The 23511-nt window shown below is 32.6% G+C and overlaps 1 protein-coding gene and 2 long non-coding RNA genes across 3 annotated transcripts; 2 read left to right on the top strand and 1 right to left on the bottom strand.

Annotated features, from left to right (window-relative positions):
• Positions 1-8841: 8841 nt before the first annotated feature.
• LOC108465012 (uncharacterized) lies at positions 8842-9784 on the bottom strand. Its single transcript, XM_017765312.2, has 2 exons — positions 9307-9784; positions 8842-9212 (listed from the first exon to the last, which is right to left on the bottom strand). The coding sequence occupies exons 1-2, from the start codon at positions 9577-9579 to the stop codon at positions 9045-9047; spliced, it is 441 nt and encodes a 146-aa protein (XP_017620801.1). The 5' UTR covers positions 9580-9784; the 3' UTR covers positions 8842-9044.
• Positions 9785-12690: 2906 nt separating this feature from the next.
• Positions 12691-17198, top strand: LOC108465014 (uncharacterized). The gene is made up of 3 exons (XR_001868382.2): positions 12691-13118; positions 13221-13332; positions 16868-17198. It is a non-coding gene; the product is annotated as an uncharacterized LOC108465014 (long non-coding RNA).
• Positions 17199-19133: 1935 nt separating this feature from the next.
• On the top strand, positions 19134-23173 carry LOC128294194 (uncharacterized). The gene is made up of 2 exons (XR_008284496.1): positions 19134-19282; positions 22844-23173. It is a non-coding gene; the product is annotated as an uncharacterized LOC128294194 (long non-coding RNA).
• Positions 23174-23511: the final 338 nt, after the last annotated feature.

Here is a 23511-nt window from a genome sequence, read left to right as displayed (position 1 = left end):
TTTAACGGTACTTTCATCAAATCTATTAGGAAAAATATTTTGAAAAAAACGAATTTAATGACAAAAAAAGACTAAAAAATACAATAATAGCCATTGTAACAACCCGTTTTTAGGGTTAATCGGAACAGTAGTTTCGGGACCACAATCCGAAGTCAAAATATTTAATTTAATATTTTGTTTTGGTTTACAACATGTGTAACACCCTTACCTGTGTCTGACCTGGAACAGGGTACGAGGCATTACCAGACTTAATCGTTCACAAACATGCAAAAACCAGGCTACAAAATTTCTTTTAATTCAAAACTTTTCATACACATGCATAATGTCCCATACACAGGCCTACGAAACCCTAAACATACATCGAGATTGATTCGGGACTAAACCGAGAACTTTGAGAAGTTTCAGGAAAACCTAAAAAATTTTCCCATAGAATAGGGTCACACGCTCGTGTGGACATAGAGACACGCCCGTGTCCTTAGGCCGTGTAACTCTCTGTTTATGACGTCAGCATGCAAATCAAACCACACGGCTGAACCACACGCCCATGTCTGCAAGTCGTGTCCCTCACACGGTTGAGACACATGACCGTGTCTCATCCCGTGTAGTCAACACTTAGGCTATTTTTCAAGCCTTCATGTTACCCATAAACCCTTACAACCTTATGCATATTAAAACCATAAATCAAGGCATCATTTTAGTGATTAAACAACCTTTATTAGGACATTTTCATAACATTAACATGTCCTCTTGCAAGCTATGCATCTACTCATGCAATACCAAGTCTAGATTTCTTAATCCACATTCATAAGACTTGTCATTTTGATGATCACTTTTACCATTATACCATGGTTACCAACTTATTCATCAGGCACTCATGTTCAACCATTATCACGTTGTTTTTATAACGTGCAATTACTACATGGCTATGACCACCTCAATTGATCATAGAGCATACATCCAACACACATGTCATATTACCAACCAAGCATGGCAAACAAACGTAATCGCATCATAAACATTAAACAAACATGAATGGATAGGTTTACAAGCCATTATCAATATGAGTCACATCTCATGGCCATATACATATAAATCAATATAAGCCAATACATTTGGCCAAAGCATAATAACACATGTTAATAAACTAGATCCCTATACATGCCACTCACTTGAAATTTCTAATATATGCTTCATTATTCCAAAGGTAGAGACTTGATAGTGTGATGCTACCTCCGATGATCTCCAACCCCGAGCCAACCTGACAAGATAAAAGAAATATGAAAATAATAATGCTTCTCAAGGTAATACAACCATAATTACACTTTTACTTATATTCTGGTCATGCTGTTTTCCCAAGTCATAGTTACCAATTTATTTATATCTAGAGCTACGGAACTCCAAATTAATATCCGCTAATTTTTCCTGAAACTAGACTCATATATCTTCTTATCATAAAATTTTTAGAACTTTTGATCTAGCCAATAAGTACAGTTTATTCCTTAAATTTACCTCTTTTTTGTTATCTGACAATTCCAACCCCTCTTCACTAAAAATTAATTATCTCATAATAGGGACTTGGATGATGTTCCCATCTATTTCTATTGAAAATAGACTCATTAAGAAATCTAACCATATAAATTATAACCCATAACTATTTTTTTTACAATTTTTGATGAATTTCTCAAATCAGAATAGGGGATTTCGAAATCATTCTGACTCTGTCTCACAGCAATTTAGATATTTCATAGTATGAAATTCCTTTTCTTACACTGTTTCTTCTATGTGAAAATAGACTCATTAAGTTTTAATTTCATATTTTATTCAGCTTCTAATTCAATTTCCACAATTTTTGGTGGATTTTCAAATTTGGACTACTGCTACTGTCCAAAACTGTTTTAGTGTAAATTAATGATACTAAGTTTATCACACCTTATTAATTCATTTTCACCACATTGGTAAAAATACATGTTTATACATTATAAGTATAGACCTATAATCATAAGGTTATCACAAAATCATTCTCACAGGCATGACTTACCTATTTACATCCTCACCCAATGTGTATCATAAACCGAAATCATTTTCTCATGAGTTTGGGATATATACCTGTGTTACTCAACATGCTCATATACTTACTCATATTCATTCCTTATCAATCATACAACATGAATTAGATTTACATCTCATAAATTTCATGTAAGTGCCTGTACCACTCACAATATAACCATAGGCTCTATCATTCAATATAAACCATACATCTCTCGTTGAAACATTTGGAATACTACAGGACATTCAATAGCCCCAAACATGAGAAAAGATGCCGACGCCATGTCCCAGACATTATCTTACACTGGCTAGCACATCAAAGTCGATGTCATGTCCCAGACAGGACTTACACTGACTTTCATATATTGAGGCCGATGTCGTGTCCCAGACAGGTCTTACACTAGCTCTTATCTATCGGTGTCAATGCCATGTCCCACACAGGTCTTACACTGACACACAACAAGCTGACGCCATGTCCTAGACAGGTCTTACACTAGCTTGTATATCTCAAGGTTGATGCATGTCCTAGATATGTCTTATACTAGCTCTCGTCTCAATGCCGATGCATCTCCCAAACATGTCTTACACTGGCTCTCATAATGTGGTCGATGCATGTCCTAGACATGTCTTACACTAGCACACATATCACCCAATGTCATGGCATGAATATCCAAATATATTCCTAATGTTCAACTGGGAGTCTTTATTACATTAATTTCTCATTATGCGTACTCATATTCACAATCAAAACAATTTATGCAATTATCAATTCAATCACACATCATAACAATATGGTTGCATTATTAACATACAACTTACTTGTTTCAATGGAATGTCATATTCCATCAACATATAATTAAATACAATCATAGAAAAATAGATTTCAAGTCTATTAACAATAATATGGATAACATGCTTATTTAGTCACACGGATTTACTTTGAATGCAATTTCGGCTAATTACTCCATTTAAGTCCATAACCTCGTGCTTTTCGATTTAAGCTCAAATCTCGATTTTCTTGATCTAACATGATAAAATTCACTCATTTAATCATTACAATAATTAAAACATTCTATAATTCACAATTTGGCAAAATGATCGTTTTGCCCTTAAACTTTACAAAAATTATGATTTTACCCTTAGGCTCGTAAATCAATTTTTATCAAATTTTCTCACTATCCAAGCCTAGCCGAATTCTTTTTATACTAGGAGCAACCCACTATTCTCATTATTACTCATACTTATCACTCATTTTGTCATCTTTACAAAATGGTTCATATTAAGTGTTTTCATGAAAATCCTTTTACAAAAGTTGTTTATTACACAACCAAGACTCATTTTCTTCCATTAAAATTCAGCAAACAACATAAATCCTTTCATGGAAAATCCATAGACTATCAACCATTTCACAAAATAGTCCCCTCATTGGCTAGATTAAGCTTTAGGGGTTCCAAAAACACAAAAATTATCAAGAAAGACCACCAAGAAGACTTACTTGCAAGAGTTTAAGGTTGCTGAAAATTTTAAGCTTACATGGCTGTTTTCTTGAAGAGAAATAGGTGGAGAAAGAAGGAGAGAGATGAGAAAATGACAACTTTTCCTATTTGTTTTATTTTATTCAATTTTATCACCTAATTTCCACCAAATGTTGACTTTTCTATTTATTTGTCTCCCATGGCCAGCAACCTCTCTCAAAAGGGTCTATTTTCCTTTAAAGACCTCTACAATATGATTCATAGTCAATTTACACCTTTAACTAATAAAACAGGACTTTTGCACTTTATGCGATTTAGTCTTTTTTCACAATTAAGCTCACAAACGCTAAAATTAACTCACTAAATTTTTCATGCACTCATATAAACATGCTATAACAAATAAAATAACATTAAAAATAATTTCTCCGGCCCTGAAATAGTGGTTCGAAAACCACTGTTTTGACTAGACCCAAAATCGGGCTATTCAGCATGATAGAACTGTTGTGTGAAAATTTCGCAAAGAAATTTTACCATTTGAGTGGTTAATTCAGTAAAAAGAACTAAATCGCGTAAAGCGTAAAAGTTACGTTCTATACACTAAAGGTGTCTACTAGCTATAGAACATTAAATTGAAGTTCCTTATGTGGAAAATAGCCCATTTGTGAGTTAGTGGATGATAGTGGAGTGGTATATGGTGTAATTACAAATGTTTTTAATGGTTAATTAGGTAATTAAGTAAATAAATGATAAGCTAATAAAATAAAACATAAAGTCATCATCTTTTCACCATTTCTCCACCAAAAAATGCATGAATAAAACAACCATGAATGAATCTACATTCGGCCAAGCTTTGAAGATTAATTGGTGCGTGGTTTTTGCTCGGTTTTTAATAATTTCTATGTTTTTGATATCGTTGCTTCGTAATCTAGCTAGCCCGTATCTCCGTTTTCGAAATGGTTATAGATTTTGAATGATGCCATTGTTGAATGCTTGGTTACTTAAATGTTTTATGGTAGTTTATTAATGTTTGAAGCTAGATATACAAGTTTGATAAAGTGACTTTTGACAAAAAATGCGAACTGAGGATTAAATAGAGAAAAGTGTAAAATTCATGGTTAGATGTGTGAATAAACTAAAAATATGGGCTGCTAGTAGTATGGGTAAAATTCAGCTAGCATGGGCTTGTACTTAGTTGCATGAATTTGCAATTTTATGTGATAAGGACTAAATAGCAAAAATGTGAAATAATAGGGGCAAAATTATAATTTTTTCAAAAGTGTAAATCGTGTTAAATTGAATGAATTAATGATTAAATAAGGATTTTTTTGTTATTATATAGATTGAGAAAATCGAGATTTGGATTTAGAACGAGGGAAAACAAAGTTTCAGACTAGTCAATCCAATTCGTCGTTATAGCGAACGAGGTAAGTTCATATGCTAATAAACGTACTTAAATTATGTTATAAATGCTTATTTACTATTGAATTGAATTGAATGCTGAATGGTCATGATTACGAACAAGAATCGATAGAGTTATAACATCCGAAAGTCTCGTACTAACCTAAGAATAGTATAGGATACAAATGTCATGACATTAGGTTACCGAGATGTGATTACATGTAAGACCATGTTTGGGACATTGGCATTGTATTGTGATTACGTGTAAGACCATGTCTTGGACATTTGCATCGTTAATCAGTTTCGTGTAAGACCCTATCTGGGACAGTGGCATCGATATGTGATAACATGTAAGACCATATCTGGGATATGGCATTTTACGAGCTATATGTGATTACCAAGTATCCTTAATGATTCCGAATGGTTCAACGGGCATAGTTAATATCAGAAGGAAAGTACAATTGAATTTAAGTGATACAGGTTAGTATAGAACTTATATGAGAACCAAATGAAGGTAATATGGTAAGTTCTTAGTGTATCAAGTATATGAAATGAGATAGATTTATGTATAAGTATGTTTCATGCCAAAATGTGTTTATTTGGCTATAATGAGGTATGAAGTGAATGATATGTGAGATATGAGTTATAGTTGTTTTAACTAAATACACATATGGCACATAGTGTGTGAACACCGTTAATTGATGACATTTCACATAATTCACTTGGCTAAAAAAAGGTGATGAATATGGAATTGAATAAAGTTTATATATAATTGCTTGTGCATATGAAAATATGAATGAATTGATAGGAAGTATTCAAACCATACGTGTTTTGAATAAAAAAACTCATGAAAATCTTGATCATCTATGTGCATGAATTTGAGATTGAATGGTGAAATCATATGAATTATATCATGTTTTGAGTAATTGTTTAAAATATGGTTATTTAATAATATGAGTTTATCACCATAAGAGCTTACTAAGCTTTATAGCTTACTAAGCTTTATAGCTTACTTTGTGTTATTTTTCTATGTTTTATAGTGATTCGGACGTTCGCTCAGGTTAGAAGTCGACAGAGATCGCATCATACTGTCTGGTTTTTTATTTGGCATGTATAGGCTTGAGTCTTTTTTATAAAGGTTTTGGTGATGTATTTGGCCATTTTATATGCCTTATGTTGGATGTGTAATTTGCCTTGTGTAATGGCATAATTTGGTATGAATGGTGACGGCTCAAAATGATCATTTGGTCAATTGGTATATGACAAGTATTTACTTATGAAAAGCATGAATTTGGACTTAATAAATAAATAGCAAATAGATGATTTATGAATCAAGATTTGTGTTAATTGATGGTAGTAAAAATATATATTGAAATAGGTTGTATTGATAAGTATGATATGTACTTTGGTATATGATTGAATAGGTGAGTAATGAGGATTGAATCATGCTAGTTGGTATGCATTTAAATGTACAAATGGTATTGATTTGAGTATATGAAAGCTGGATATTTTGGCTGCTTATAAATGTATTTGAAATGGTACCATTTTGATGGCTAGGTGAGCATGATAAAAGGATGGTAAATTGGCTTTACAAATGGCCTATTTTTGTCTACATGGGCAGAGACACGGGCGTGTGTTTTAGCGGTGTTCGACACACGGACATGATACATGGGCGTGTGTCCTTTGGGAAATAATTAGAAATTCAAGTCAGTCTCGGACATGGCCTAGACACATGGGCTTTTCCAATGGTCGTGTAAGGCACACAAACTTGGAACATGGGCATGTGTGGCCATTTCGAAGGGTACACGGGCTAGACACACGGGCGTGTGGTTGGCCGTATGACCCAAGTCAGTATGTATGCCCTGTTTTCACACGGCCTGTGACACTGGTGTGTCTGGTAACCGTGTAAGGCAAACGGCTTGTTCACATGGGCGTGTGACCTTTTGAAGTTTGAAAATTTTATAAGTTTCTCAAAGTTTGTGAATGTTATCGGTTTAGTCCTGAACCACTTCTAAGCAAATTTTAAGGTCTCGTAGGACCTTATAAGGGATAAAGTGATTGAAATGAATAGGTTTTTAATAATGATTGCATAACTATATGAGTTATGTTGTGGTTGATCGGTAATGCCTCGTAACCCTATTCCGGCGACGGATACGGGTTAAGGGTGTTACAGCCATTTTGACAAAATATGTAAACGTTAGTGGCTAAATTTTCCATTAAGCCTTTTATATATTTTATAGTTTATATTACATAAAGATTATATCTATGATCATATATATAAGGGAAAATAAGACCTATAGGCCAAATTTGAAATTTATTTAGGCCGGTTAGGGAAATAGGCTGATTTTGAGGGAAAGCTCGTTCAGCTAGGCAAGCTTTTTGGAAAGCGTGTCCAGCTGGGTGAGCTTTCCATATACGTGTCAAGAAAACTCGTCCAGCTGAATGCATTTTCCCTTTAAGTTGCAATTTTTGACTTTTTTAATACAATTAATTTCTTTAGTTGGATGATTAAATGTTGGTAGTTTTATTCTTAAGTCCCAAGTTCAAGTCCTCTCCCACTCACGTTTATATTTTTTATTTCATGTTGTTTTAGGCTTTTTTAATGAATGTTTTTAACATTTAGCTTCCTTATTTAAATGGTTAAATAATAATGATATCATCATTGAGACCCAATTTTAATTCCCTTTTCTAAACACTTTTGTAATTTTTATTTCATAGTGTTTCAAGTATTTTTTAATTAATAAATATATTTTTCAATTTTTATTTTAATTCATCTTTTAATTAATAACTCTTTTATTCATAAAATCAAATAATTATTACAAATATGATTATTTTTAGTAAATTAGTAAATATTTTTGTATGTGTATTTAAAATATTTCACATATAAACATAATGATATTTCAAATAATTAATTGAAATATTCCACATATAAAAATATTTAAAATATCATACTCTTAATGTAGATGAAAAATAATGATATTTTAAATATTTTATATATAAAAATAATAATTATATTTGAAATAATTATTTCATTTTATAATTTTAGAAATAACCATACCCACAATATATGTTGAGAAAAATATATATTTGACATATAAATATTATATATAAAGAAAAATATATCAAAAATTAGTTGATGTTTATATTATATATAAAGGAGTTATTAATTTCAAATATTTTTAACATAATGATATATGTAAAGTATATATTTTATTATATAATTACATATTTATTATTTGATTTTATGAATAATAGAGTTATTAATTAAAACAATAAATTGAAATAAAATATATATATTTATTAGTTAAAAAACTTGAAACAGTATGAAATAAAAATTACAAATGTGTTTAGAGAAGGAATTGAAATTGAGTATCAAGGATGAAATGATTATTATTTAATCATTTAATTTAGGAAGCTAATATGTTAAAAACATTCATTAAAAAAGAGAGCTTAAAACAACATGAAATAAACAATATAAACATAAGTGGGAGAGGAATCAAACTTAGAACTCAAGGACAAAATCACCAACATTTAACCATCTGATCAAAGAAATTAATTATATTAAAAAATTCAAAAATTACAACTTAAAGGAAAAGTGCGTCCAGCTAGGCGAGTTTTCCTGACACGTGTATAGAAAGCTTGCCCAACTAGACGCGGTTTTTCTCAAAATCGACTTATTTCTCTAAATAATTTTAAAACTGGCCTAAAGACCTAAATAAATTTCAAAATCGACTTATACATCTTATTTAACCCATATATAATATTATAATTTAGACATCAAAAACATGTGAATTTCTTATGTTTAAAATTTTAATAAAAAATTATATAAAATTAAAAATAAAATAATATATAACAATCAGGTTAATTATTTATAAATATGAATAAATTTAAATAAAATTTAATTAAATTAATATCATAGAACTTGTTTTACACACAAAATCTCTATTAATATATATTTGATGAGCAAAGTTAATTTAATTCAACAATACCAGTTCAAAGTCAAATGGTACTAAAACAACGTACAATAATTTGATCCACTATGATATGACCCAAAAACTTTAATTTGAATGAAAATTCACAGTTAAGCTAAAAAAGTTATATAAGAATTATATAATCTAAATCCATCTAAAAAGGAAATTCAGATTCATCCCATTGAAGAACTGCAGAATCTATGTTTTGTTCTCTTTTCAGTTTATCTTTCACAAACCAATCACATACTCTTCCAGCATTCATCTCTTCAATTGAACATCCTTCCTGTTCTGATATCACTCTAAGTAGATTCAATGATGATATCTGCAACCATACCCCCAATTTTCTTAATTTTAGTCTTAAATAGCATTCAGATATTAGATTTCACATTTCCATGGAATATTAAGGAGAGGTTTACCGTTAATCGACATAGGAACTTTTCATGAGAGCTTAAACCAGATATTTCAACCAAACCAGCCTCTTCTAGAGATAGGAAACTTCTTCTTTCTGTCTTCTTTTCTCCTTCACCACCTTGGCTATTGCTGCATCCTCTTATTACAAGCTTTCTTGCAATGGACAACTTGTTGGCTGGTGAAAAACTGGTTTGGGTTTTAGCTAGTTTTTGAGGATATCTAGGATTGGATAGTAATGGTGTTTGATAAAGAGTTGTACAAGGTAAGTGTAAAATCATACTTTCTGTTTCGATCAAAAGAAGATCACTAGAAGAGAATTAGGTTGAATTTGGATCGTTATGGAGTTTATGTGGTGGAGATGGAGATGAGGAGAATACAGGCAAATTAAATCGGCTTGTTGGTGTAGTCTTTACAAACATGGGTTATGGGATATTAAAAACGGGCTAAAAGTGAGTTGGGCTTCAACTTGTCAAATGACCACAGTTCATTCGCTTTTTGTAAGATAATGGATAAGCATGCCATGTACATGTTGTGTAAGATAAAGGAGGACCTTTAAGGATTTTCATTTCCTGCAACTCAAAAGATCATTAAAAAAAAAAAAGGTTCAAAATTTAATGGATAATTAAGCTTTTATCAATGGTTGTTTAATATATTTTTTTAGTGATTAACAAATCCAAGTAATTTTGGTGTACTTACAATTAATTAATTAAAAGATTGACGCCCTTTTTTGTGTTCTATTTATTCAACAGGAAAGAGAAATGTCAACAATACCATTTCTAGTTTTTTTTTTTTAATTATGGAAGAAAATTCATTATAACTTTGATTTTAAAATAGCAATTTTGGCTCTACTTATAAACGGTTTTGTTTAAATTAGAAGGATTGATTAAAATAATTATATTTGTGGTTGAAAGTTAATTAAGAATGTAATAACAGAAATAATTAGTGAGAATAGCGCGGAAATTGAATTATTGGCTTCGTCTGGTCCTCTTAAATCTTAAGCAATTAGGCCAGACAGGAAAAGAGAGAGTAAGTTACCATTGACCAAGTTAAAATTAGGCTTGAATGAGACTTTGTTTAAAATGAAGTCTTATTTTTTCTTTATTTAAAAATTCAGTAACTCAAAATTTCAAATAGTCTCTGATATGATGGACAAAAATTAAATATGTTAAATTAACAAATATTTACAAAATTATTAATAACAATAATGATTAGAGTAAAAATTTTAAATTAAAAAAATAAAAAATAAAATTTTAACTTTTAAAATATAGAAATTAAATTTCAAATTATACAAAATAAAAATTTCATTCAAACGGAGACAAATAAGAAAGAAATTTCTTATCTAAAATTGGATACAAAACAAACAATCAAACCTTGAGCAAATTAAATTGAATTGTTGGCATAAAATTAAGGCTTTGTTTAACCTTACTTTTTAAAAGTGTTTTGGGATAAAAATACTTTTCAAACAAGAAGCAATGCTAAATAAATAATTTGTAGAGTCAAAAGTGTTTTTAAAAGTATTTTGAACTTAAAAGTAAAAGCAATTTTTTAAACTTTTGCTATTGACAAAAGTGCTTTTAGATCAAATGATAGTTTTAACCTTTATAATATATTTTATATAATGTTTGTATTTTGTATATAATTATTTTCCTATTAAAATTTATTATATATAATATTATATTTTAATTTTTATTGGTTATATTTTATTATTTAAAATATAGTTTATATATTCAATTAAATTTTATGAATAATTAAGATTAAATTTTTTAAAAATATTTAAAATTTATATTTTATATATTAAAATATTAACAAATTATAATAAATTATTTTTATATTCTTACTAAGATATCATAATATTAATTAATTTGAACATTATTTAAATACAAATTTATTACTTTATAACATCATGTCTAAAATAGATATTTTATTTCTTAAAAGTACTTTTTGACAATAATACTAAATATTTAAATCTTAAATTAAAATTTTCAAAAGTATTTTTCAAAATATTTTTAAAACTCTTTTAAAAATATTGCTAAACTAAAATTATGTTGAGGTAAAATGAACATAATCCATAAGCTTTTTATAAGAGAATGGATCGCTACATTTCCCACAACAAAATGCATTCCTTCATTTCCCTCGTTTAGAATTCAAACTAAATAAGAAGTTCTTACCATGTGAGTGGATTAATTTTTTGTTAAGTCATGTCAACATTATTGCAAGAGAAAGGATAAGCATGGTACGTCAGGCATGAGGTGTAATACTAATCTTCAGAAACATTTTTAATTAGGTCAAATGTCGGGTTCATTAGTGCTAATTTAACCCCTAAAAATCGAAATTAAAGATAGAAATCATGAACTGATTACATTACTTGTCAGGGGAGAAAGATTGACAGTAGGGCTCTAAAATCCTCACACTGCATATATTTATATTTCCTTATAAACAAGCTATGTACATGTAAGAATTTTAACAACCTGAGGGTAAAGATTTTGGTTAGTTAAGACCCCAGCAACTCAAGTACATGACAGTTCTGAGAGACTCTTCGGCCTGTTTCAATCTATCGATGTTGGCAGCCTTGAAACCCTCGGAGTTAACTGCATTGAGATGACGCCTTGCTTGCTTAGAGGAACACCAAGAAGAAGAATCTTAGAGGAACACCAAGAAGAAGAATCCTTGAGAGATTCACACTTGGATGACTGCTCTTTCATCCCTTGCATCAGTCACAACCTTATAAATATCCCAAACTACAAAGGAAAAGATTGTTTTCAAAGTATTTCAAGTGTAGATTGAGAGTGGATATATATATAGATATTAGATAGGACGAAGAGGGAAAACGCGTCTAAAGCTTTCTTTAATGATTAGGAGACTGACAAAGAGATGGAGATTGGAGATAAGTGGATAAGGACAACTGGATGTCTACGTTTGATTTTGGAAGTTTCCTCATATGAGATTTGTTTGCTTTCCATTAGTTTAAAATTCTTTGTATTTTAAGATATTTTTTCTCAAAATCATACTAATCCTCAAAGAAAAGCCAATGTTATCACAATTGGATCCAACAGGTTAAAATATGTAATATATATTCAACTTATTTCTATATTAATTAAATAAAATTTATAAAAATTTATTACCGATTTCAACCATTAATTTTTTTAGTCTTGTTGATTGAAGATCAAAGTGATGGAAGTTAAGAACAGCTCATCCAGTGAGTAATTGGATAAGAACAATAGAAAGTGGTGGAAAGGGAAAAGAGAGAGAGATGATCTTGGGGCATTGAAAAGCATCGTGGGTCTTTTCCAAGGTGTCACTCACTACTTCGTTGGCTTTGGACTTCTCAGGGCTCAATTAACCTATAAATGTCCTTTTCATTTTTTTTTTCAAAATATATATTGGATTTATAAAAGCAAACACAAGACAAGTCCTTTGGGTTATCCAAATTATTAACACATTCACGGCAACAAACAGGCCAATGGATTCCCAAATTTTGAAACAATAAGCTCAGCTAATCTTTCTAGAGACGCTTCACAAAGCATAAAAAATTAAAGATTCTAGGATTTTCCAACACCATTTCGATTGAAGCAACAAAATTAGGGGAAACTGTTCATCTTCTTTAAGAATGCAATGGACAAAACTTTTGCTACTTCCCATTCCTTCATCTTCGAGCACGTTTCAATCTGGAGCTTCCAGTAAGCTACGGTTTCTCTCAACCAGTATTGCCGCAACCTTTGGGATCCCATACCTCAAAAACACCTATTGTTTTTGCCAAAGACCTTCGCTGGCTAACTGGTGCCCCACTTCATTGGCCGATCTGTTCACATGCATAAAGGTACAACTTTGAAAAACCTTACTTAACCTCTTCACATATTCAATATAGGCCGATATTAGAGGAATCTGTTTCATCTTTGGTTGCTTTCTTTATCACTGTTAGGGAATCTCCTTCAACCTCCAGCTTTTGTAAATTTAAATCTAAGCACATCCTCAATGCCAACACACAAGCCACTGTTTCCGCCGCAAAAGGCGAAAGAATCCTCTCAGTCAAGGTGATTTTTGATGCTATAGCTCTTCTTCTTGAATTTCTTAATAATATTCCAGAACATGATATTTCTTCCTGCTTTCGAAATTCATCATCAAAGTTTACTTTTATGTACCCATCTTTCGGGCATCTCTATCGGTCTACTATTTCGAGAATTAAACTGTGATAAGGGAATTTTGAGAATGTTTGCAGCATCCCTCTCATTAAAGGTATTATGAATCGCTCTCATTTTCCAACTCGTAGAATTAAAATCAATCAAATCTACAACAAGGCTTGCATTTGGATTTTTCACACCATCCAAGATTTCGTAGTTATCAACCTTGGGCATCCATGCATCATTCAAGATTGAGATGGAAGTCCCCGTACCGACTCTCTAGCAAAGACCTTCATGAAAGAGCCCATTTGCAGCCCACACGCTTTGCTAAGTATAGGAAGGTAAATTACCTAAACATGAATTAATAAAATCTATGGATGGATAATATTTAGATTTTAACGTTCTAGCTAACAAGGAATTTGGCTAAAGAATTAAACGCCAACCTTGCTTCGCTAACAACGCTAAATTAAACTTGGTAAGACTCCTAAAACCAAGACCACATTCTCCTTTAATTTGCACATCGAACCCCAATCACACCAATGAAGTCCCCATTTGCCATATCTTTTCTACCACCAAAACTTCCCATAAGATTTTTCATTTCCAAGCAAAGCGATTTTAGTAGAAAAAAATAGGACATAGAGTACGTCGGTATTGATTGCAGCGCAGTTTTAATAAAAACTCCTTTTCCTCCCTGCAAAAGAAATATTGCACCCCAACTATCAAATTTTTGCTTCATTCGATCCTTAAGTATTTGAAAAGCTCATTGTTTTACCTTACCCACCATACTTGGAAGCCCCGAGTAGTTCTCAAGATTATTAGAACTTCAAACCCCGAATATGCTCTCCATTGAAAGTCTATCTTGCTCACTCGTATTTGCATTGTAAAAATTGATGGACTTGTTAAAATTAATGCATTGCCTTGTACAACTGTCATGCTCTTTGAGAATATCTTTAAGCACACTTGCACCCTTAACACTTGCCTCACCAAATAGAAGGTAGTTATTAGCAAACATCAAATGAGTAATTTGTAGGCTGCTACGACTAATCTTAGCCCCTTTTAGTAATCCATCCTCATTTTCCAAACGCATAAGGGCTGACAAGCCTTCATTACAAAATAGAAATAAGTAAGGGCTCAATCGGTCCTCTTGACGCAGTCTTCTCGATGGATAGAAAATCTCTCCCTCTTCCCTATTCATAACAACCTTGTAAGACGTGGTAGATATGCATCACATGATCAGATTAATCATTTTAACCTCAAAACAAAGCTTCATCATAATAGATCGCAAAAAACTCCACTCTACACAATCATATGTCTTACTCTTATCCAATCTGAGAGCCAAATAACCATTATGTCCCATCCTCTTATTTTTAAAAGTATGTAGAATTTCATAGGCAAGCATGGCATTGTCTGTAACCAAACAACTCGGTACAAACGTCCTTTGTGCTTTATCTATGAAAAGATGCAAAACTTTTTGGAGCCGATTTGCAATAGCCTTAGAAATAATTTTAAACATAACAGTACAAAGGCTAATAGGCCGAAAATACTTAAAATCAATAGGGTGAAGTATCTTTGGAATCAAAACAATATTTGTAACATTAATTGGTTCCATCGACATACCTTAATTAAGCACACCTAAACAATACGTGCTAACGTCTCATCCAATGATATGCTAGAATTTCTGAAAAGATAACGCTAAAAAATTATCTGATCCCAGTGCCTTGGTTGTAACAGTCTAATTTTGGGGCTAGTTAGAAAAGTGGTTTCAGGACCACAAATTTGACGTAGAAAAAAATATATTTTTATTATATTTTTATGGTCTATAGTTTTATAGAACTATTCTGTGAAAATCTCGTTCGAAAATTTTGACGTTTGGGCACTCAATTTAGTTAAAAGGGCTAAATCGTAAAAGGGTACAAAAGTTGAGTTCTACTTGTTAAAGGTGTCCAATTGCTATGAGATTTTAAATTAGAGGTTCTTAATTGGTAATTAGACCATTGGATAAGTTAGTGGACAAAAATGGATATGAATAGGTAAAATTTTAAAATTATGCATTAAGGGTATTTTGGTCATTAGGTAAATAAAAGAATAAAAAGGGAAAATAAAGTCAAAATTGGTGTCCATCTTCTTCACCTTAGCCGAATTTTACAAAGGGCCACAGCTAAGGTTTCTTCAACTTTCAAACTTGATTGTAAGTACATCTTAGCCCCTTTTTTAATACTTTTTACATTTTTGAAGTCCTCGTAACCCGATTTACCTATTTCTACTATTATGTTGAAGTAGGGTTCATGTTTAAAAATTTACCCATGTGTGAAATGCATGTATTTTGACGTTTGATGGAAGATATTGTATGTTTAAGGTGTGATAAACAACTTTACTAAGTGATTTTTAGTGAAAATACATAAAAGGACTTATTTGTAAAAGTTGTGAAAATGGGTAGTAGAAATGTGATTTGATGAAAAATGTGGTCTATTATAAGCATGGCTTAGGTTTGGCTAGGCGTGGATAACAAAGAAAATGGATACATTTCATTTTATGAGCCTAAGGACTAAAATGTAATTTTTCTATAAGTTGATTTTTGGATAGGATTGAGTAATATGATAATTAAATAAGTTAAATTTACTATTATAGATCAAGAAAAATGAAGTTTAGACCTCAATCGGGGGAAAAACAAGACTATTAACGATTAGGGCCATTTTCTACTATTGTGTACTGTGGTAAGTTTGTGTGTAAATAACGTAATGTTATATTATGTATTTAATGCTTAATATTGCATAAATTGTACAATTTTTTCTATGGAAATATTCAACGAAGTTTCAATAATGAGAAAATCCCGGTTGAACCTTAGGAATAGTTTAGGATACAAGTGATATGTCACTAGGAAATCATGTGTTATGTGATCTATGTGAATTCAAGTACTGGTCATGTACGTCTTACCGGTGGCTGGATAGTCTGGCATGTGTTGTAGATACCTTACAGCTTGTGTAAGTAACCTGTGTAGTTACGTCTTGACTGACAACTTGTGTGAGCAAGCCCTTATTTAACTCGTGTGTGAGCCCATGTGTTATGAGATATTAGATAGCATTGGCTAAATATGTAGCACTTATGTGTAAGATCTTCTGTGTCTGATAGTATTCCAAGTGTTGAATGGGTAAATCTGAAGAGTAAGTCAAAGATGATAAAGTATGTGAGCATGTTACGAGTTGGTACAGGTATGTATGTAAAACCCATACGTATGAACTTTGGTATGAGATGAGCCCTAGTAAGAATGCTAATGAGTAAGTTACGCCTAAGATACATGATAATATTTATGTTAACTTATATTGAATAGTCATATGATTAATGAATGATTTATGTTGCTTATTATTTGCATGCAAACTTACTAAGCTTTAAAGGAGTAAAACTTACTAAGCTTTAAAGTTTACTCCCTTTTTTTTTCCATTCTTTATAGTGTCGCCAAGCTAGCTTGGGGATTGAGGAACGTCGGAGCTCGATTCACACTATCAAACAATTGTTTTGGGTATACTTAGTTTCAATATTTTGAGTATGGCATGTGTAGGGACTTGCTCGTTTTGTTACGTATCATATTGGTTTAGCCAAATGTGTTGGCATTGTAATGGTTAATGATTCATTTTGTATATGGTCTCTGGAAGTTGAATAATATTAATTTTGTTGGTCATTGGTATGTCTATGCGATGATGCTTATCATGAAGATGAAATGGGCATAAATGGAAAATGAAAATATGTGATGTTTATTCATGATAGATGTTAGTATGTGTAAATGATACATGTAAATAATGTATTGATATCTTGTTTGTGGTTGATTTGGTTGTTTGTATATGTTTGGTTTGGTGTTGCTTAGTGTTGTATAGGTTGGTGCAAGGGTGGCGAAATGGCTAGGTAAATAGCCTTATTTTTGGACACACGGGCAGAGACACAGCCATGTGATGGACACGGCTTAGGGATATTGGTGTGTGTCTAGGTCGTGTGAAGTCTGCACCTATTTTATGAAAAATTTCAAAAATTGAATTCGCAACATAGCCTAGCACATGGGCGTGAAACTTGGCCGTGTGATTTCCTTTGGTGCATGACGTCAGAAATAAAAAGTTACACGAGCTAGGGACACGGGCGTATGTGACCACACAGCCTACCGACACGGGCGTGTTCCAAGCCACACGGGCGTGTTCCAAGCCACACGGGCGTGTGACTTTGTTTTGATGATAAATTTTCTAAGTGTTGAAGAATTTTCTAAAGTTCTTGGTTTAGTTTCGAACTATCTCCAATGCATGTTTTGGACCTTATAAGCTCGTTTTAAGGACGATATGATTATAAATAAAAATTTTTAAATTTGGATGAAAATTTATGTCTCGGTTTTGAATGTTTGTTTGAGTTTAAATTCGGTAATGCCTCATACCCTGTTTCGGCGTTGGATTCGGGTAAGGGGTGTTATGTTTAGTGGTATTAGAGCTATGGTTTAGTCAATTCTCGGACTAACATAGAGCGTGTACGAGTCTACCTATATATGCCATAGATGAATCGTGATAGTGTGACGACTCTTGACAATTTTAAAATGTGTTTTCATATAATAATGGATTCCGATCGAGCTATAGCAGATGATGTAGAAAATAATGCGTCGGCTCTCGCCTAAGGGACACTACCAATTGAGAGTAGACCCGTAACTGTGAGTCAGGGGAAGAGGTTCGAGAAGCCTTCTTCCAGATGATGAACGAGTGGTTCTTAGGGTTCGTTCGAACATACCTGGCCGTTCAACAACAACATGCTCCACCCCTCTTAATCCTCAACCTGTCCCCATAGTGCATCAAGGTATGAACTTTATGAGATTGAATAGAACCCTGGTTGATAAGATCAAAAAACAAGAGCTAAAGAATTTAGAGCAAATGCCGATAATGATCCCCAAAAAGTAAAATTTTGGCTTGAGAATTCTATTAGAGTATTTGATGAGTTATCTTGTACACCCGATGAATGCTTGAAATGTGCTATCTCTTTATTAAAAGACACGACATATCACTGGTGGAAAACATTAGTATCTGTGGTTCCGAAAGAGAGGGTTACATGGAAATTCTTTCAGGAGGAGTTCCGAAAGAAGTATATCAGTGAGCGATTCATCAATTAGAAGCGTAAAGAATTTCTTGAGCTGAAATAGGGCTGCATTTAGTCGCTAAAGATGAAAAAGAGTTTGTTCGGCTCAGCAAGTATGCTAGAGAGTGTGTCTCCTCCAAAGCTATTATGTGTAAAAGGTTTGAAGACATCAGATTGTTAGTGAGTATTCTTGAGCTGAAAGAATTTTTTGTGCTCGTTGAACAGGTTTGTAAAACAGAGAAACTAACTAAGGAAAAGAGAAAAGCCGAGTCTGAGGCTAGAGATGCAAAAAAGAGGCCGATGGGTAAGTCGTTCCAATCTCAGTTTAAGAAATCTAGAGAGATGCATTCCCGTTCTCATGCTTTAGTTGGGTTCTCAAATAGAAACCGTGGAAATCAGTATTCGGGTTATAAAGCTTAGACTACTTTTATTGCGAGCGTTGATAATCGACCCAATAAATCTGGATGCCCACATTATGGTAGATGTCACCCCGGCAAGTGCCAAATGAATGACCGCGCTTGTTTCAAGTGTGGTTCCCAAGATCATTTCATTAAAGATTACTTTGAGATGACTGTAAAAGAAAAGTTTCAGAGTACAAGGCTAAGTAATACTTCTTATAGAGGGAGACCCCCAAAAAATATCGGGAATGGAACTAGTAGCAAAAATGTGACGAAGGATTTAGCAGGAAGATCCGACGCTAGAGCACCGGTTAGAGCTTTTGCCATTCGTGCTCGTGAGGACGCATCTTCTCCCGATGTTATCACAGGTACTTTTTCTCTTTATGATACTATTGTTATTGCTTTGATTGACTCGGGGATCTACCCATTCATATGTATGCATGAAGGTGGTAATTAGTAAGAATATGCTTGTTGAGTCTACAGAATTTATAATTAAGATGTCAAACCCTTTAGGCAAGCATGTATTAGTTGATAAAGTATGTGAGAAATGTCCTTTGATAATTAGAGGTCACTGTTTTTCAGCTGACTTGATGTTGCCGTTTGATAAATTTGATGTTATATTGGGTATAGATTGGTTGACTATACATGATGCTATAGTAAATTGTAGACAGAAGGTCATTGAATTGAGATGTGAAAATGGTGAAATTCTTTAAGTTGAATCAGATGAGTTAAATAGATTGCCAATTGTGATTTCTTCAATGTTTGCTTAGAAATGTATAAGAAAAGGTTGTGAAGCCTATCTTGCCTATGTGTTGAATACAAAAGAATCTGAATTGAAAATTGAATCAGTGCCAGTAGTGTGTGAATATTCGGATATGTTCCCGGAAGAATTGTCAGGTCTGTCTCCGATTAGAGAAGTTGAGTTTAGTATTGATTTGGTCCCTAGGACTACACCGATATCGATAGCTCCGTATAGGACGACCCCGACCTAATTGGAGAAGTTGAAAACTCAGTTGCAAGAACTAACAGATAAGGGTTTTGCGAGATCGAGTTATTCTCCCTAAGGTGCATCGGTATTATTTGTAAAGAATAAGAAGACGAATCTATGAGACTTTGCATCAATTATCGACAGCTTAATAAAGTGACTGTAAAGAACAGGTATCCCTTGCCGAGAATTGATGGCTTGTTTGATTAGCTGAAAGGGGCAACAGTGTTTTCAAAAATAGATTTGAGATCCGGATACTACCAGTTGCGAGTTAAAGAGTTGAATGTGCTGAAGACTGCTTTTAGAACAAGGTATGGGCACTATGAATTTCTTGTTATGCCTTTTGAACTAACAAATGCTCCTGCAGTTTTTATGGACTTAATGAATAGAATTTTTCGACCGTATTTGGACAAGTTTGTGGTTGTGTTTATTGATGACATTTTGGTATATTCTCGAGATAAGACAGAGCATGCAGAGCATTTGAGAACTGTTTTGTAGATTTTGAGAGAAAAACAGTTGTATGTTAAGTTTAGTAAAGTGAATTTTGGCTTCGAGAAGTCAGATTTTTGAGACACATTGTTTCAGATGATGGTATTCGAATTGATCCGAGTAAGATTTCTGTTACTGTTGAATGGAAACCACCAAAGAATGTATCTGAGGTTAGAAGTTTTTTGGGACTAGTCGGTTATTACAGACGGTTTGTTAAAGGATTTTTTATGATTGCTACCCCTATAACGAGATTGTTGCAAAAGGATGTTAAGTTCGAGTGGTCCGAGAAATGTCAAAAAAGTTTTGAGAAGTTGAAAGCATTATTGACTAAGGCACCGATTTTAGTACAATCTGAATCAGGGAAAGATTTTGTAATTTATAGTGATGCATTATTGAATGGATTAGGAGGTGTGTTGATGCAAGAGGGCAAAGTGATAGCTTATGCCTTGAGAGTTGAAACCGCACGAAAAAAAACTACTTGACGCATGATTTAGAGTTGGTTGCCATTGTGTTTTCCTTGAAAATTTTGAGACATCACTTATATGGTGAGAGATGTCACGTCTTTACTGACCATAAGAGTTTAAAGTATTTGATGACTTAGAAGGACTTGAGCTTACGGCAACGAAGATGGCTCGAATTGTAACATCTCAAATTAGGGTCTAGTCAGAATAGTAATTTTGAGACCACAAATCTGAAGTAGAAATAATTATTTTATGATTATTATAAGTTTTATGATATGATTTCATGCTTGTGAGAAAATTTCATGAAAAAATTTTATTAATAAAGTGTCCAATTTGACATTTAAGACTAAATTGCAAAAGCTGTAAAATGTGAGTTCTAGAAGCTTTAAGCATGAGATTGCCATGAATTATTACTTAGAGGTCCTTAAATAGCAATTTGCTCAATTTTTATTTTTATGGACAAAAATGAGCATAAATAGGAAAAATTTGAAAGAAAAGCATTAAAGACATTTTTGTCATTTGGTTAATAAAAGAATAAAAAAAGAAAATAAGTCAAAAATTGGTGTCAATCTTCTTCATGTGTGCCGAAATTTCTAAGGGTTCCATAGCTAGGGTTTCTTTAACTTTCAAGCTCAATAGTAAGTGCATCCTAGCCTGTTTTTAATGCTCTTTACATTTTTGAAACCATCGTAACTCGATTTACCTATTTCTAGCCATATTTTGAAGTAAGGTTCATGTTTGAAATTTGACCCATGTATGACATGCATGTATTTTGATGTTTCATGGTAGATTATGAAAGTTTGATGTGTATTTAACATCTGTTACTAAGTGATTTTTGATGGAAATGCATGAAAAGGACCTATTTGTAAAAGATGCAAAATGAGTAGTAAGATGTATGTTTTAATGAGAAATGTGGGTTGATATGAGTATGTGTTAGGTTCGGCTAGGTTTGGGTAACAAAGAAAATGAGTGTATTTCATTTAACGAACCTAGGGACTAATTTGTAAAATGTGAAAGTTTAAGGGTAAAATTATAATTTTTCCAAAGTAAGATTTATGGACTGTTTTGAACAATGTGATAATTAAGTAAGTGAAATTTGCTATTATAGATCAAGAAAAACGGAGTCCAGACCTAAACCGAGGAAATAACAAGATTGTGGACTAAATCGAATAGTTAACCATATTTTGGTACTAAGGTAAGTACGTGTGAAAATAATTCAATATTATGTTATTATGTATCTATTGTTTTTATAGTGCATGAAATGTATATTTGTCTTTATCAATTTGGTTATTGATGGCTCGATGACAATCTGACAAAGATTTAGTGCTTTGAAATCCCGATTGAACCTTAGGAATAGTTAGGATACAAATGTCATGACATTAGGGTTATGTGTGATCCTATGTAAGACCATGTCTGGGACATGGCATTGGCATCGATATAAGTGAGCCCATGTAAGACCATATCTGGGATATGGCATTGGCATCGGTATGTGATTTCGTGTAAGACCATGTTTGGGACATAGAATCGATATGAGATATCGTGTAAGACCATAGCTAGGTTATCAGCATCAATATGTTATCCCATGTAAGACCATATCTGGGATATGGCATTGGCATCTTACTAGGTGTATGAGATTTCCCCCCGGTATCTTTTAGTATTCCAAGTAGTTCAACGGGTAATCCAAAGATTATGTCGAAGAGATGATAAGGTATGATCATGTTGAAAGGGTACAGGTATGTACACAAGGCTCATAAATTTTAAGATTATGAATCGATGAGACCTTGTTAAGAAGTGAATGAATGAATTATGATCATGAGTTTTATTACATATTATGCAAATGATATGACTTAAAATGTACCTATGATACTTGATGACATTGTAATAAATATTATTATGTTATGTGTATAATAATGCATGTTTAATGTTGTTAATTGTTTACATGCAAACTTACTAAGCTTTATGCTTAGTCCCCTCTCTTTTCCATTTTCTTATAGTATCGCCAAGCTAGCTCGAAGATCAATGGACGTTGGAGATTTGATCACACTATCAATTGGACATTTGGGTATAGTTAGTCTCAACATTTTGAGTACGGCATGTATAGGGACTTGGTCTTTTTATTAAATGTCATATTGGTTTAGCCAAATGTGTTGGCTTATAATGATTTGATGATTTATTTTGTATATGGCCATGAGATATGGCTCATATTAATTATGGAGATGTAATCCTATTTATATACATTCATGTGCTAAGGTCACTCATGATATGGTTAAATTCATTTGGCATGGATGAATTGTGAATATGATCATGGATGTTTGATAATGAAATTGTGAGTAAATGGCATATTAACAACTAAGGCATGAATGTATAAAATGGAAGTAAATTGATGTTACATATTGCATGTGATTTGGTAAGCTTGGTCTAAATAAAATATGGAGTCTTAAGTAAGTATAAATTGATAAGAAGTTGTTATGCATGAGCCGTGCTTATGAATGTGTAAGTGCCCATTTATGCCATTGAGGATGCCATTGAGATGTGTACGTGTGCATGTGTTATTCAGGGTGACAAAAGGCTTGGAAAATAGCCTCAAAACTTTCTACGCGGGTAGACACACGGGCATGTGTCTAGACTATGTGTAGCACAGGGTCTGTCCTGTGGGCATGTG

Source organism: Gossypium arboreum, chromosome 6 (genome assembly GCF_025698485.1).
Source record: "Gossypium arboreum isolate Shixiya-1 chromosome 6, ASM2569848v2, whole genome shotgun sequence".
NCBI classification, from domain to species: domain Eukaryota; kingdom Viridiplantae; phylum Streptophyta; class Magnoliopsida; order Malvales; family Malvaceae; genus Gossypium; species Gossypium arboreum.
Note: the sequence above shows the minus strand (reverse complement) of the source record. Positions and strands in the feature narration are given on the sequence as shown.